We start from the raw sequence: 17,059 nt of genomic DNA on the forward strand, positions 1-17,059 counted from the left end.
TAAGAGGTAAAATACTTTCAAAAGTTCAATCTGCTTTTCCTCTCTCACACTGTTTTCTCTTACAAAGAATTCCTTATTCAAATACTGATACAGACTTTACCTAGAAGATTATGGAAAATATTTTATGCTTCCAAAAAGGCAAAATGTACTACTATACAAGTACATGCAGTCTGTAAGATTGCTTTATCTAAAGTCACTGTCTGACCAATCCCTCGAAAGTGTTAGTTGTTCAGTTCTGTCTTGACTCTTTGTGACCCTATGGACTATAGACTGTCAGGTTCCTCTGTCCATGGAATTCTTCAGGTAAGAATACTGGAGTGGGTAGCCATTCCCTTCTCCAGGGGATATTCTCTACTGAGGGATCAAACCCAAACCTCCTGCATTACAGGCAATTTCTTTACCATCTGAGCAACCAGGGAAGCCCAATCCTTTCGCAGCCACCAATTAACTGGCCAGGGTGCCTCTTTTCAACTACTACTTAAAAATTAAAATTTAAGTACAGTTGATTTCAAATTATAGTAGATTTCAAAGAACAGTTAAGATTAAACCAGTCAATCCTAAAGGAAATCAACCCTGAATATTCATTAGAAGGACTGATGCTGAAGCTGAAGCTCCAATACTTTTGAAAAACACTGATGCTGGGAATGACTGGGGCAAGAGGTGAAGGAGGAAACAGAGAATGAGATGGTTGGATGGCATCACCAATTCAATGGACATGAGTCTGAGCAAACTCTAGGAGACACTGTAGGACAGAGAAGCCTGGGATGCTGAAGTCCATAGCGTCACAAAAAGTCAGACACGACTTAATGAGTGAACACAGCTGATTTTAATGTTGTTTTCATTTCTGCTATACAACAGTGATTCAGTTACACATTCTGTTGTTCTTCATATTCTTTTCCATTATGATCTATCACAGGATACTGAACATAGTTCCCTGTGCTATACAGTAGGACCTTGCTGTTTACCCATTCTATACATCATAGTTTACATCTGCTAACCCCAACCTCCTGTTCCATCCCTTCCCTAATCCCCATCCCCTTGGCAAATACAAGTCTGCTTTCTATGTTTGAGTCTGTTTATTTCAAAGATAGGTTCATTTGTGTCATATTTTAGATTCCACATATAAGCAATATCACATGGGGTTATCTGTCTTTCTTTTTGCTGCAAACGGCATTATTTCATTCTTTTTCATGGCTGAGTAGTATTTTATTGTATATATGTACCTTCATTGTAAACAAGTATCTTCTTTATCCATTCCTATCAGTGGACATTTAGGTTGATTCCATGTCTTGACTATTGTGAACAGTGCTGCTATGAACACAGGGGTGCATGTATCTTTTTGAATTATAGGTTTGTCTGGATATATTTTTTAGCCCCTTCCACCATATGAGGACACAGCAAGAAGGCACCAGCAATGACAAGAGGGTCTTCACCAGGATGCAACCGTGCTGGTCCCCTTGATCTTGGACTTCCAGCTGCCAGACTGTAAGAAGTAAATTTATCTCTATGGTAGTTAGAGCTGCTCAAACAGACTAAGACATCAAACTCACCTCAAACAAGCGCAAGTCAGCAGGAACCCTGTCACCAACTGAAAGGCAAACTGTATCACCTGGAACTAAGTCTCGTGCAAGTGTATGCTCCAATTTTCCTTCACGCACGCTGTAACATAAAACAGAAAGAGCCACATCTGAAGAAAGCAAGCAAGACCACTTACTTTAAGAAATTCCTTCCAGGGGGCTTGCCTGGGAAAAATATATTGCATTATCACAGTCACATACAAAAGGTATCTGCTGAATAAATCCATGTCTCAATAATCTCAATAAAATTAGAAGTAACAAAAGTTTTAATAGTACAACTTGCTATAATGAATAGAGCATGAATTTTTCACGTCAGATTAATGGTTTCTACCTTATGTTCAGACAAATCTTGGGCCACAAGGTATACTGTATTAGTCACATTTAATTTCTACTTTTAAGAGTAGAAATCTGTTATCAGAAACAAGGATCATACCAATGGCATTCTGGTGGCATAAGTTTATTTAGTTCTTCAAGAGATTTTTCTGAACGATATTCCTATTTAAAAAAAAAAGAATATTAGGAAAAAATATTTATAAAGAAATGCAATAAGCACATTCTTAAGAACACATGCTATGTTAGACTTAAACATTTACCTAAACCATTAACATTTCCCCAAATTTTTATCTTTTTCTTTACTTATACTCCCATGCAAAAAAGTTTGCCCTTTATTAAATAATGTTAAATTACAGTGACCAAACAATCTTTTATAATTAAATATTCTCAATTCTATATTTCAATATTCAGTGTACAAACCTAAGGTCAAGTTACTGATAAGAAAGTGAAGAAAACTAATATTAGTGTAACCAAAGAGTATATAAAAAAGTCATTAAAAGTTAAGATTACTGAGCCTCATAATTAAGATAATTTTACTTCCAGTGTTTAATGACCAAGGAAGTCAGACAATTAAATGCAAATAACACTGGCACTGAAGATTCACGCCCATGGCAACTGTAAAGGTTTGTGAAATAAGTCTGTGTGGGAGAAACATGAATTGAACAAGGAGTGAGATATGGCTGCCCTACTCCAAGAAACATGTTCCCCATGACTCTGAATCACCCAAAGGGGAAATTCTCAGGAGTGAGGTTCAGTCTTCCTCCATCCATATAATCACAGCTAGAGTCAGAGACATCCTTCACCACAATATTTAGTCCAACTTCCATAGACTGTTTCACTTCATGCAACATCACTGCTATTTCTGTCTCATTCTGCACTAAGTACACCAACCTTTTGATCTAAGGTTAAAAAGGGAGGAGAAGGAGTAGGGAGAGTAATGGAAGTAAAGTTGGGGTGAGGGGAGTTCTGAAATGACTGCAACGCTAGCACTAATCAAAACTGCACATCCATCACAAACATTTTCAAGTAGAAAATGCAAAGCTATATAAGAATAACTTAGAAATAAATCTGTCTTTACTACTAAGGCAAGAGGAACAAATGTGACAGTAAGGTAAATCTGTATAAATATAAAAATCACAAGACACCCAGTGCAATATACAGCATAAGGAACATTATAAAAATTTTGTATGTGGATAGATGGTTACTAGACTTATCATGATGATCACTTCATAAGGCATACAAATATCAAATCACTATGTAGGGCACCTGAAACTAACAATATGGTATGCTTACTATACCTCAATTAAAAAAAAAATTATAGACACCCCTCCCCTAACTATACCAAGGATATTAAGGAATTTAAAAGTTTTCCAAAAAAATCCGTAAAAGGCTAGAAAATACTCACCAGTCCTAGATCCTAGTCATGTAAGACATAAAAGCTGCCCAATCTTTACCTCCCTCTTTAAACTTCTTAGCTTTTATTCCCTACAACTACAAAGATACCTCTATATCAAAATGATCCTTCAACATACCACCAAAAACTTGACAGCCATCTCAAATGAACACCTAAAAGTTAAATTTTAAATTTATTGTAAAGGCAACATCAATATGTAACTATACAGAACAATTAGCTATTTTTAAGGCTGCACGGAGGTATATAACAGGGATGGGAAATAGAGATTAGAAAGGATAGTGGGGTCAGATATAAACATAAAAAGACTATAAAAAGCACTCTTCTAAAATATAGGTAAAAACACAAATATAAATAATACTAAAAAATGAAGACTTTCTGAAAGATTTCTGACAGTTTTCTGATAAAGCATTAATGTAAGTTCAACAGAGTAAATAAGACCCTTGTAGAGAGTATTTTTAATTGTCATTTGTAGAATATTTTGTTGTGTCATTAGCACATTTGAGGAAAAGGCTCACATCTGTATAAAAAAATCAGAACTACCAATCTGAAACTGGGCTTTTCATAAATGTTTCAATTTGTTCTTGTGCTTTCCTTCAAACGGACCTATCATAAAGATATTTAGCAGTTGGTTTCAGCCATTAAGATTTAAGGTGTGTAACATCATTCTTTTGTAAAAGTCCATACACTGTTAAAATTGTCATTTTGTGGAATTTTTTTGAGGGTAGGAGTTATTTACCAAGCTACTAAGGTCTTCGATGTTGTTGTTGTTTAGTCACTAAGTCATGCCCAACTCTTCTGCAATCCCATGGACTGCAGCCCACCAGGCTCCTCCATGGGATTTCTCAGGCAAGACTACTGGAGTGGGTTGTCATTTCCTTCTCCAGGGGATCTTCCTGACCCAGAGATCAAGCCCCGCACCTCCTGCATTGGCAGGCATATTCTCTACCAGTGAGTCACCAGGTAAGCCTATAAGGTCTTCCATACAAAATGATAATTCCGTAAGAATTCTTAGGAAGCAAGCCACTCCACACATCTGTAGCACTACTAGTGATGCAAAAGCGTTCCAGTTACTGGTCCAATGGGTCGGTCATACCATGCAAATGACCATGAATGAGATCCAGCCTGGAATGACTTCTGCTAAACTAGCCCTCAACCTGCATTAAGGTAATTTTTATGTTAAAACATAAAAGAGCATTTCCTAGATACAGGATCCCTGATGGTGTACTGATGCAACTCACAAAGTTGTTGCAGATAATCTGATTCCAACGGCTTTTCTACACTGGGTGTCTACAAAACAAATTACTAAATTAGAGATTATCACAGGACACCTGGCTGATGACAGGAAATATCCAAGGAATATATCACAGATGTGAAAATAACCAGTCACTTAAAAAATGCTCTTTCGATTATAAACATGAACTTCAAATGACATATTACAGTTTTCCTTAAACTAGAATAATTCTCCTAGTCTTATTAACGATGCTTCAAATTTTTAACCATCAAATGACACCTGCCAACATTGTTCTAAAACCTGCAGAAGTTATCAAATATTTAAAGAAACATAAAACTAAGCCCACATTTTATTTATGTCTACACTAGTCAACAGAAATTCAGACATTATCTGTACATTATTCACATTAATTTTTTTAAACAGGGTTCCTTTTCATATATTTTCTTTACTGTCTCAGTGCCTGTGCTCAACGGGGGAGTTCGATCCAGATCAGAACATCCCTTCCATGGATGAACGAGGAGTCTGAACCCTGACCCAATTTTTTAACTGGAAAAAAGTTAAAAGTCTATTGCTGGATTTTATTTCTATTTCTGTACTTTTTGTTTCCATCTGCTTCAGTTAACTTTAAATAGAAACACCATCAAATAGAAAACTAGATTTTCTTCATGCCACTGCCTAAATCAAAGCAGTCATGTTGGTTCCACAAACTTCCTTGAAGAGATATTGTTTCTGAAATTATTTCAAAAACAAAGAGCAAATTATTCTGACAAACATACACATCCCCCAATAATTACACATTTTAACATAAACCAACTTGATTTTTTGAAGCAATTAACTATTATTTTATAATGTTATCAAAATAGACTTACTCACCTGAACAAAGGCGACCGTAACAACGATAAGTATTGCCTAAACAAAACAAAGAAACAACTTTTTTAAAATCAGACACTGCAACTTCTGAAATAATTATTAAATCGTATTTTATTCTTCTGACTCTATCTGCAGCCCCAGGACACCAGACACGGAGCACAGGACAGCCAGGGAAGGAATCACAATTTTGCCTTGAGGCCTAGGAGTGGAGAAACCCACAGCTGACAGGAGTCTGCCTCCCCAGGATGGTTTCTTAAACTCTTTGATCTCAGGATCCCTTTACAAACAGAGGACCAGCTTTTGTTTATGTGACTAATAAGCTACTGATATTTACCATATTAAATATGTCTTTAAATACTGGGTTTTAACTTCTATTTTCATCTAAAAAACGTAAGCCCATTACATGTTAACACATACAATATTTTTTATTTAAAACTCTTTTGCAACCCCATAGACTGTAGCCAACCAGGCTCCTCTATCCATGGAACTTCCCAGCAAGAATACTAGAATGGGTTACCATTTCCTTCTCCAGAGGACCTTCCCAACTCCAGGATCAAACTCATGTCTCCTTGGTTGGCAGGTGGATTCCTTACCACTGAGCCACCAGGGAAGCCCTATGAAAAATATATCCCTCCCCAAAATTGTGAAAAAAGTGGCAGTGTTTTCCATTTTTCTATCTTTGGTGTCCGCTTTAATACTGCATTGGCCAAAAAATTCATTTGGGTTTTTCCATTCTCCTGTCTGCTTCTGCATTCAATTTATTGACATATGTTAATTTGGCTGACGTATATGAAAAAAATTCAACCTCATACAGATACTGTTGGAAAAGGGAGGAGTTTATTTTAAAAGCCTTTTCAAATAATTGTGGTTTTTATTCTTAGCTACCACACCAAAATTAGACAACTGCTAGTAACATTAAAAGCAATCTGCAATGTAGAATATAAAACTAGATCAGTGAACTTTTCACAGTCTGTTATATTAAAATCAGTCTCCTTACTATTGTGAATGAATATTTTGTATCATCATGCACAGGTCATTTAGAAAAGGTTGATTCACTGGGTTATTCAAATCTTCCAAGTGTTGACACATTTTATAATTGGTAAAAAAAAAAAAAATCACATTCACTGAAATCACTACTGACCTCAATAGAATAAGGTCTTAAAATAAGGGAGCTATCCAGCTTCCCTGGCAGCTCAGAGGTTAAAATGTCTGTCTGCAATGTGGGAGACCTGGGTTCGATCCCTGGGTCGGGAAGGTCCCCTGGAAAAGGAAATGGCAACCCACTCCAGTATACTTGCCTGGAGAATCCCATGGATGGAGGAGCCTGGTGGGCTACAGTCCATGGGGTCACTAAGAGTCAGACAGGACTGAGCGACTTCACTTTCACTTTTCACTTTCATGCACTGGAGAAGGAACTGGCAACCCACTCCAGTGTTCTTGCCTGGAGAATCCCAGGAATGGGAGCCTAGTGGGCTGCCGTCTATGGGGTCACACAGAGTCGGACACGACTAACGTGACTTAGCAGCAGCAGCAGTTACTACTGAAAGCTTGAATTTTACCATTGGAAACAAATTCTGTCAGTTGTTTCTCTTGTAGTGCAAGGTTATTTCACTCACTTTCAAAAAAAAGTATGCCAATTATTCAAGTCTTAATAACCATAGTTTGTATATCAGCCATTCTTTGGAGTAAAAGGCTAGTTCACTTCAGCACACAACCTTTCCTTGGGACAATCACCATACCTCAATGAGTACTTCTATTTCATCACACAGAACAGTAAAAAGGTATATACTTAAGGATCAAGATTCAGTAAAATTAATTTTTACTGTTTTATCAAAAACATTATTAAGAGGAACAGCAAAAGAAATCAGTTAAGTACTAGACAGTTTACTAGACAGGTGCCACTATCTTATTTCAGACCAAAGCGCTAATGGTTTTACCCACATCACTTTTGCTCCATTAACGCAAATGTCTATAGCAAAAAGACAGATAATGTTTTAGCTTTATGAAAGTAGTTTTGGCCTCACATGCTCCCTAAAAGAATCACATAGACTCCCAGGAGTCGACAAGCAATCGCTGGAGACTTCAAAGCTCTGTGTTCACTTCTCCTGTGCAGTTAAGCATAACACACTTGCTTTAATCAATGCTTAGACTTACTATAGATTTTTATGCTACAACGAAACAGAGGCAAAAAAAAAAGATGAAACCTAGAATAACCTAGCTGGAGAGAATAAAATTTTACATAGTAAATATATAGTGCATTGTTAATATTTTTAATTTCAAAACTGTCAGGCTTCAGTTCACAACTAGTCAAACATATTCTCAATTGGAAAGTAAAAGTAATTAAATATTAATTGGAAAATTATTATAAAATGTTTCACATCTGTGAAATTATCAGGTTGTTAAAAAATTCCCAATGTTGCCAGTCACAGACCTTGAGTATTACTTAAGATCACTGCAACTAAAACCAGAATCTAAAAAAAAAAAAAAAACCCTGAAGAAAACAGTAAGTAAAGTGAAGTCGCTCAGTCGTGTCCGACTCTTTGCAACCCCATGGACTGTAGCCTACCAGGCTTCTCCGTCCATGGGATTTTCCAGGCAAGAATACTGGAGTGGGTTGCCATTTCCTTCTCCATGAGATCTTCCCAACCCAAGGGACTTCATTTCTAAAATAAAAGCCAATCCTAATTTATACAATTAACTAACAATTTAAAAATACATATATTTTTCTTACCACAGTGATACTGACAGCATCATCAAACTGATGCATTAAAACACTGATGACTGCAGAAGCCAGAAGCAGCATAATAAGAGGATTTTTAAACTGAAAGTGAAAACAAACAGCAATTCAACAGTTTTGCATGAATGATAGTTGTATACCATCACAACAAAAGCCTTAAAAAAAGAAAACAACTATCAGGGCCTTATTATGTAAAACTAAGAATTGACCAATTCTTAGAGTACACATGTATTTTTAGTACTTATTAATTTAATCAATAAGCTGTTCTGAATTTCTACTGGGGCTAGAATAAATGGAAAACGACTTTTAAGCTAAAGATTTATCTTAAGCACTGGTTAGAATACCTAACTTATGAATATCAAACATTCTCATCATTCCTGTATTTTAAGTAAATGGGCATAGATTACAATTCTGTGGTTGACCCACCCACCATAGGAACAACCAGATCCCACCCACCAGTGCAGCTAAGAACATATAGTAAGATCCGAGACACAGAAGAAGCTGAAGATTTTCCCAACACTGGTTTCCCTGACATCTAGCTAGCAGAGACAACAGTATCTAAAGAAATAAAAACCACAGCACCAACTCAATCAGGAAGCTCTTAAAACAAACAAGCATCAGAACAACCCCAAATCCTTCCAGTTGGACATCCCAGTTAAACGTCAGGGCTCCATTGCTGGAGTGCCTTCCTCTGATGAAACGCTGCCAATATCTGTCAAAGTTGCAAGGTCACTTTGCAAAGAATCCGTCACAGCGGATAGCCTCAGCCTCTGGATATCATTAACTCTGAAATTAGATGCCACCACCTCCCACTTCCTTTATGGTTCCATTCCCTGGCACAGTGTCTACAACTCTGCTTCACATCAGAATCTTTTGAAGGACTTCCAACAAATGTCCACATTCACACCAGAGCAATCAAATCAGAATCTCTGGGCACAGGACCCAGGCTTTAGCATTTTTAAAGCATTCCCCCAAGTGACTCTAAAGCACAGACGATTGAAAATCACTGCTCTAACAAAATAAAACTACAACTGCAATGTGGTTTAGGGTCGACAAACCACACACAAACTGAGTCAGAATACCTGTGTTTGAATCCAATTCCTTAATTTTTTAAGCTCCAGAGGTGCTTCATCTACTAAAATACTACCTTGTACTAAAAACTGTGTAAGGATTAACCAAGAATGCATATTAAAGCACTGTGTATACTATAAAACCCTCCAACATTAGCTGCTATTATCACACTCTGAGAGCAAGGTCCACGATCACTTTATTTGGCCCTACAAAAGCTGTGCCGTGGTACTACGGACACTGTCTGATAGACGGCAGGCTCTAGACAAATGCCTGTAGAACAACAAAGATGCTGTTCTCTGTAGAGGAGTGAAGAGTCTCTCAGAGCTTTACGATTAACAACTGATATTTAATGCTAATTACTGCTTAACAATAATTAATAGCATTACTAATTAATGCTAATTATTACTTAACTATATTACAGGCACTATTTCATTTCATTCTCACAGCAATACCATGATGCAAGTACTCCGGCTTTGAAACAGGATCAAGAAAGTAAAACATTAAATCGTATTATCCAGTGATAAGTCAAATCACTATAATTTATAAATCCAGAATAAACTTCCTGAAGTTCTAGATGATGTGGAAAGAGGGTAAAGGTTGAGAATACAAAAATACATATAAAACATATTCCATTAAAAACAAGATGGACTACAAAGTTCATCCCTAAAACTTCAGTTTTTCTACTTTAGACAAATTCATTTAACAACATGGTAAATTTTGGTTCATTAACAGGCAAGGCCCCTTAGAAAAGTTAAACATAGATCTTTTTAAAAAAGAATCTAAAGATTAGAAGGCATTACAAAGTTTCTTTACTAAAAAGAATCTTTTTGACAAACTAACTCTACTAGCTAAAAATTGGCCACAGGAGCTTAGTAGCTTTTCACTAACATGCTTGCTATCAAGGTAAGAAAAATCCTACAGCAAATCTTTCTGAAAAGATTAAGATAGTAATAAAATATAATAGGTTGATGCAAAAGTAACTGCAGTTTTGCACCGTTTAACTTTGCCATTTGATATTGGAATACATTCTTAAATAAATGTGGTTATGTTAGGCATCCTTTTAATGCACATTTCTCACTTTGTTTTTTGCTAATGACTTATTACTTGCTGTTTATTTTAGACTAGGGAAATGATGTTAGACACAAAGCAAATTCGAGCAATTTTCTTGAGTTCAAAATGTAAAGCAGCGGAGACAGCTCACAACATCAGTGATGCATTTGACCCAAGAACTGCTAATGAATGTACAGTGCAGTGGTGGATCAAGAAGTTTTGCAAAAGAGACAAGAGCCTTGAAGGTGAGGAGTGCAGTGACTGGTCATCAGAACTGACAACGACCAACTGAGAGAATCACTGAAGGTGGATCCTACACAAGAAATTGCCAAAGAACTCAGCACTGACCATTCTATGGTCATTCAGAATTTGAAGCAACTAGGAAAGGTGAAAAAACTCCATAAGTGGGTGCCTCATGAGCTGACAGCAAATCAAAAGATAATCATTTTGAAGTGTCATCTTCTCTTCTTTATGCAATGAAAACAAACCATTTCTTGATCCAATTGTGATGTGTAACAAAAAGCGGATTTTATGACAACTGGCAACAATCAGCTCAGTGGATGGACCAAGAAGAAACCACCAGGGAAGCCACAAAAAACTCCAAAGCACTTCCCAAAGCCAAACTCAGACCAAAAAAAGGTCACGGTCACTGTTTGTTGGTCTGCCAAAGGTATGATTCATACAGCTTTCTGAATCCTGGCGAAACCATTAGATCTGAGAAGTATGCTCAGCAAATCCATGAGACACACCAAAAACTGCAACGCCTAAAGCCAGCATCTGTCAAAAGAAAGGGCCCAATTTTTCTGTGCAACAAAACCCAACCTCACAGTGCACAATCAACACTTCAAAAGTTGAATAAATTCAGCCTCAATTTTGCCGAGGCCTCAATTTTGAGGCCAAAATTTTGCCTCATCCACCATGTTCACCTGACCACGCGTCAACTGACCACCACTTCTTCAAGCATCTCAACAAGTTTTTGAAGGACAAATGCTTCCACAACCAGCAAGAAGGAGAAAATGCTTTCCAAGAGTTTGTCAAATCCCAAAGCATAGATTTTTATGTTACAAGAATAAACAAACTTATTTCTCATTTAAAAAATGTGTTGATTGCAATAGTTTCTATTTTGATTAATAAAGATGTGTTTGAGCCTAGTTATAATGATTTAATATTCATTGTCTGAAACCGCAATTACTTTTTCACCAACCTAATAATTAAAAATAGCTATTTTCTATTGATAGCTACTATCTCCTAAGATTATTATCTCCATTTTCTAGTTAAGACTCAGAGGATAACAAGGGACACACAAGCTATTAAAGAAAGGTGGAATTTGTAACCAGGCAGTCTGGATTCAAATAACCTTTTGCTAGTTTTCTAAACTAGTCATATTACTTTAAAATATACTAGCATTTCTATAATAAAATATACATGTAAGACACTTGCAAAGGAAACTACTATTAATATTATCATTTCCATGTGATATAAGCCCTTAAAGATTTACACTCTAAAAAATATAGAAATTCCAACCTAATAGTAAACTCTAACAAATGAAACAAATTAGGTAAAAAAAAAAATTTTTTTAATATTATTTCCTTTCTCCATAAATAACTTCACAAAAGTAAAAAACTGCATTAACAAAAATACATGTAAACTACACAGCATGAGAAAATAAAAATATACCTGAGAAATATACTTCTTCCATAGTGGCTCATCTTCACTGATATCAAACTCATTCCAGCCATGGAAGGCTCTCCTATGACTTACTTCACATTTGTTTAGACCATTCTGAAGATCAGCCTATGAGATTTTATATATAAAAGTTACTGAAAACATTAGCAGAAAACAAAGGAGAAAACACAAAACAGTACATACATATGGTCATATTTATAGGAACTTCTGTGACAGTCAAAATTAATCTATGGGGACAATGCATATCAGTGATTGCCTGGGGCCAGGAGCAACGGAAGAATCAGCTACAAAAAAAAAACATGTGGAATCTTTTTAGAGTGATGAAAATTTTCTACATCTTAATTGTGATGATGGCTACATTTGCCAAAATACAAATTGTACGTTTAATGAGTGTGTTGTATTCTACATAAATTATACTTCAATAAAAAATATTAATGTAAGCAACTAGATTAATAAACAAAAAATTATCATCTTTATGCTGAAAGAGGAATAACACAAACCAGTGACAATGGACAGAAAGCAAATTCTAAGTACATTTTAACTAGCTTTCTTGGTTCCCATTGTTAGTTTCTCCAAAAGATGATGCATCCTTCTTGTTCTCTGAGTCTATCAAAACTGAGGCTGGTATTACCTTTTGTTCTTAGACTGTACATTTATTCCAAGGAGAAAATCTGTGGTTCCTAAATTACTGAAAATAATGAAGTTAAGTCCTACAAACACCACCTACATTCTTCAGTCATTACCTCTCATGACTTGTTATTTTAAACCATCATTAAAGAATGAAATTACTTGCATCTCTGAAGTAGCTTCTCTGAATAAAAGCTTTATAATAGAGGTCAATAACAGAGTCTTATGATACCTAAATATATTTAGAGTTAAGTGGCTTTAAAACAGAGTATAAATACAACCCGACCCAAAAAAAACTCAAAAAAAGGGGGGAGGTAAGCAATTCTTTTAATGCCATCATTAAAATATGTGAATTCTGAAGAGAAAATTTAAAATATTCTTTTCCTCATGTTTCATAAGATTGTGCTTTTTAAAACTAGGAAGAGACTGAATTACATAAGCAAAATTTACTTCCAGTTCTGAACTTATATTTAGCTTTTACAGTAGAAAACATAAAAAAGGATAAAACTCCTAACTCCACTTATGTTAATAATTAAATTGATTATTTTCCTAATCCAACTAATCCTCACATAGCACTAACAGTTTTCAACAACTCTATGGATCCGGAGTCGCACCGTCCTATCAGGGAACCACTAGCCACGCTCACCTGCAGAACAGAAAATTCTACTGGATAGCACTTAGCTAAGTGGCTCATTCTACTATACACGCCCTTCCTCCCCACCAAGAACTTACTTGGAGAATGCTTGCAACTTCACTGACTGGTAATTCACTTGCTTTTTTTGATGTCAATACCGGAATCATTGTCTCATTTTCAGCATTAGGAATTTTTTGAAAACGTGCAACCTAGGAAACAAAACCAAAGGAAAAATGTTTGCATATACTAAACAATTCTAATGCTGTCCAGAATAAATGAAAATTCAAATGCTCCCAGAAACTTTTATCACAGTTAGAAAACAAATATTTTCAAACTAATAGAGTATCCAGTCCTATTAAGATAATTTTATACTAACATGCTACTCTAAAAAGCACATTTCAGAAAATAAGCTACCAGTGAAGGCTAGAAAACAAAATAATTTTCATACTGCAAAAAAAGATGCTATTTCTACACCAAATTAATCATTAAAAAGTAAGACAGATGTCCTATCTAGCAGATTCCAATCATTACAGAGTCATAATCCTCTAAACTCATTATGTTTAACATGAGGTACAAGGAACAGCTAAGCTTGTTCCATTTTAACTACTACTGTTGATCAGCTCATTTCTTAACTATCCGGACACCAGGCTACTCTGCCAAAGCACCATCACAGAACATGAGACTTATAGATCCATTCCCAAACTAGAGGAAATGGAAAGCAGAGAGATGAGACAAGCCGAAGACACACAGGTGGAGTGAAGGGACAAAAGCAGAATGAATCTTAGAGATGATGGTAACCATGACACCTACTTGATGTAGCTTCATAAACAAATATCTACAGAAAGTGTTTTAACACAGTTCTAGAAATAAATCCCCAACCCAGACTTCTTTGTAGACAGTTTTGACAAGGTATGTGAAAGAGAGTTAAAAGTTACACACTGAGACTTTAGAGAAGAAAACAATTCAGCTGCCTGCCCCACATCCACTGATCTAAACAACACTGAAAATGAAGTGATCATCTCAATGCCGAGACACGAATCTTTAAGCTATCAGGTGAAATGTTCTCAATCTTGATAATCAACAAACTTAGCATAAAATATTCCCCTAAAAACAATTTTAAGACAACATATAAGGTCAAAGAATAATAATTTAAGTTTCTATTATCATAAAGGATCACTATAGAGATCTCTATTCACTAAAAAAAAAAAAAGCTGTACTTACTCCAAAAATTAGTAAATAGCAATAGCAATGTAAATAACCAAGTTCTGGGACAATCATATGCATGTTTTCTAATCCCACCTATCACAAAGGCGATAAATATTTAAGTATTTTAAAAGAAAAAAGCATAACAATTTTTCCTTTAATGATAAGATATTAGTGACCAAAAATTCTTAAGAAATTGAAAACAGATTACCTTTCTCAACATGGTTATTTTATCTTGTGAAATAATTAAGAAGGATCAAATATGTTTCCATTGCCTGCAGTGACAATGAGATTAAGAAAATCTTTTATTTCTAAAGTTCATATATATCAGCTTCTTCATATGTGAGGATAAATAGTGCCTAAAGTTGTTTGAAGATTACATCCATTTATGGAGCATTCACCCAACTAGTAATAAGCACTGAAATAGCTGTTTTCCCCAAAAGTAATATTTATATCTACATTCTCAATAATATAATGAGCTCAGTAAAGAAGCAAATCATTAAGGTTAACAAAGCTAGATTTGCAACAGTTCTTCTATTAAATATATCAATACTCATAAAAACACTTTTTAAAAAGTTATCCTTTGGTAGTTGATACATAAATAGGGTCTATGTTGGAATACACTATATAAAATTCCTCAAGAGCATTATATGGGCCCAAAAGAGGTCAAAAGAAGGAAGTGAGACTATTTCATTTAACAAACGATAAGATAACTCTCTAAATATAAGAAAGGAAGAGGGCAACCCAAAACCAAAGGGTGTCTTTACAGAAGACCAACATCAGGACTTAGAAGAACTTGAAGAGTGCCCGATGCTAGGGATGGTGGCAGAGCTGGATGCCCATTCACCGTAAGAACTGGTTTCCGCAACATAGGTGGGACACAGCACAGAAAATTCTTGGTGAAAGGCAGTGATGCTAACTGTATTTATTCTTCCTAGGCTCCATGTCAACCTAAAACTATGAGATCATTAAGTTTTAATCCTATTATCTTTTTAAGCAAATGTTATTGACATTGACCAACTTTGATGGGTTTTAGTTATATAGATCATAGGACTATTTTATCAAATCAAGATCCTCTATGACCCACGTCCTAGAGCAATGGAAATAAAAAAACTAAACAAGTCAAACCTGATTAAACTTAAAAGCTTTTGCACAGCAAAGGAAACTATAAGCAAGGTGAAAAGACAACCCTCAGAATATGAGAGAATAGCAAATGAAAAAACTGACAAAGGATTAATTTCCAAAATATAAAAGCAGGTCATACAACTCAATTCCAGGAAAACAAACAGCCCAATCAAAACGTGGGAAAAAGAACTAAACAGACATTTCTCCAAAGACGACATACAGATGACTAACAAACACATGAAAACATACTCAACATCACTCATTATGAGAGAAATGCAAATCAAAACTACAATGAGATATCATCTCACACCAGTCAGAATGGCCATCATCAAAAAGTCTACAAACAATAAATGCTGGAGAGAGTGTGGAGAAAAGGGAACGCTCTTGCACTGTTGGTGGGAATGTCAATTGATACAGCCACTATGGAAGACGGTATGCAGATTCCTTAAAAACCTAGGAATAAAACCAACATATAGCAATCCCACTCCTGGGCAAACACACCGAGGAAACCAGATCTGAAAGAGACACGTGCACCCCAATGTTCATCACAGCACTGTTTATAATAGCCAGGACATGGAAGCAACCTAGATGCCCATCAGCAGACGAATGGATAAGAAAGCTGTGGTACATATACACAATGGAATATTACTCAGCCGTTAAAAAGAATACATTTTAATCAGTTCTAATGAGATGGATAAAACTGGAGCCCATTATACAGAGTGAAGTAAGCCAGAAAGATAAGCACCAATACAGTATACTAACACATATATATGGAATTTAAAAAGATGGTAATGATAACCCTATATGCAAGACAGAAAAAGAGACACAGATGTACAGAACAGACTTTTGGACTCTGTGGGAGAAAGTGAGGGTGGGATGATCTGAGAGAACAGCATTGAAACATGTATATTATCAAGTGTGAAACAGATCGCCAGTCCAGGTTGGATGCATGAGACAAGTGCTCGGGGCTGGTGCACTGGGATGACCTGGAGGGATGGGATGGGGAGGGCGGTGGGAGGCGGGTTCAGGATGGGGAACACATGAAAATCCATGGCTGATTCATGCCAATGTATGGCAAAAACCACTACAATATTGCAAAGTTATATCCAACTAATAAAAATAAATGGGAAAAATAAAACAAAAAACATATGACCCAGCAATCCCACTCCCAGGCATATACCCTGAGGAAATCAAAATTGAAAAAGACAGATGTATCTCACTGTTCAGTGCAGCATTATTTACAATAGATAGAACATGGAAGCAACCTAGATGTCCATCAACAGATGAATGAATAGAGAAGTTGTGGCATATATGCACAATGGAATATTATTCAGCCATAAAAAGGAATGCATCTGAGTCAGTTCTGATGGGGTGAATGAACGTTGAACCTATCATACAGAGTGAAGTGAGTCAGAAAGATAAAGATAAATATCGTATCCTAATGCATATATATGGAATCTAGAAAAATGGTACTGAGGAATTTATTTGCAGGGCAGCAGTG

The 17,059-nt window shown here is 35.9% G+C and overlaps 1 protein-coding gene across 3 annotated transcripts in view; it reads right to left on the reverse strand.

Annotated features, from left to right (window-relative positions):
- The window catches only part of ATP2C1 (ATPase secretory pathway Ca2+ transporting 1), a 152,524-nt gene that overhangs the window by 66,634 nt on the left and 68,831 nt on the right, over nucleotides 1-17,059 (reverse strand). For all 3 annotated transcript variants that reach the window (XM_065942785.1, XM_065942786.1, XM_065942787.1), the window contains 6 exons: nucleotides 13,329-13,439; nucleotides 11,961-12,077; nucleotides 8,157-8,246; nucleotides 5,429-5,464; nucleotides 2,011-2,072; nucleotides 1,551-1,659 (listed from right to left, as the gene is read on the reverse strand). In XM_065942785.1, coding sequence (XP_065798857.1) covers nucleotides 1,551-1,659; nucleotides 2,011-2,072; nucleotides 5,429-5,464; nucleotides 8,157-8,246; nucleotides 11,961-12,077; nucleotides 13,329-13,439 — 525 coding nt within the window. The remainder of the gene's footprint in view (nucleotides 1-1,550; nucleotides 1,660-2,010; nucleotides 2,073-5,428; nucleotides 5,465-8,156; nucleotides 8,247-11,960; nucleotides 12,078-13,328; nucleotides 13,440-17,059) is intronic.

The sequence above is a fragment of the Muntiacus reevesi genome, chromosome 8, assembly GCF_963930625.1.
Source record: "Muntiacus reevesi chromosome 8, mMunRee1.1, whole genome shotgun sequence".
Lineage (NCBI taxonomy): Eukaryota > Metazoa > Chordata > Mammalia > Artiodactyla > Cervidae > Muntiacus > Muntiacus reevesi.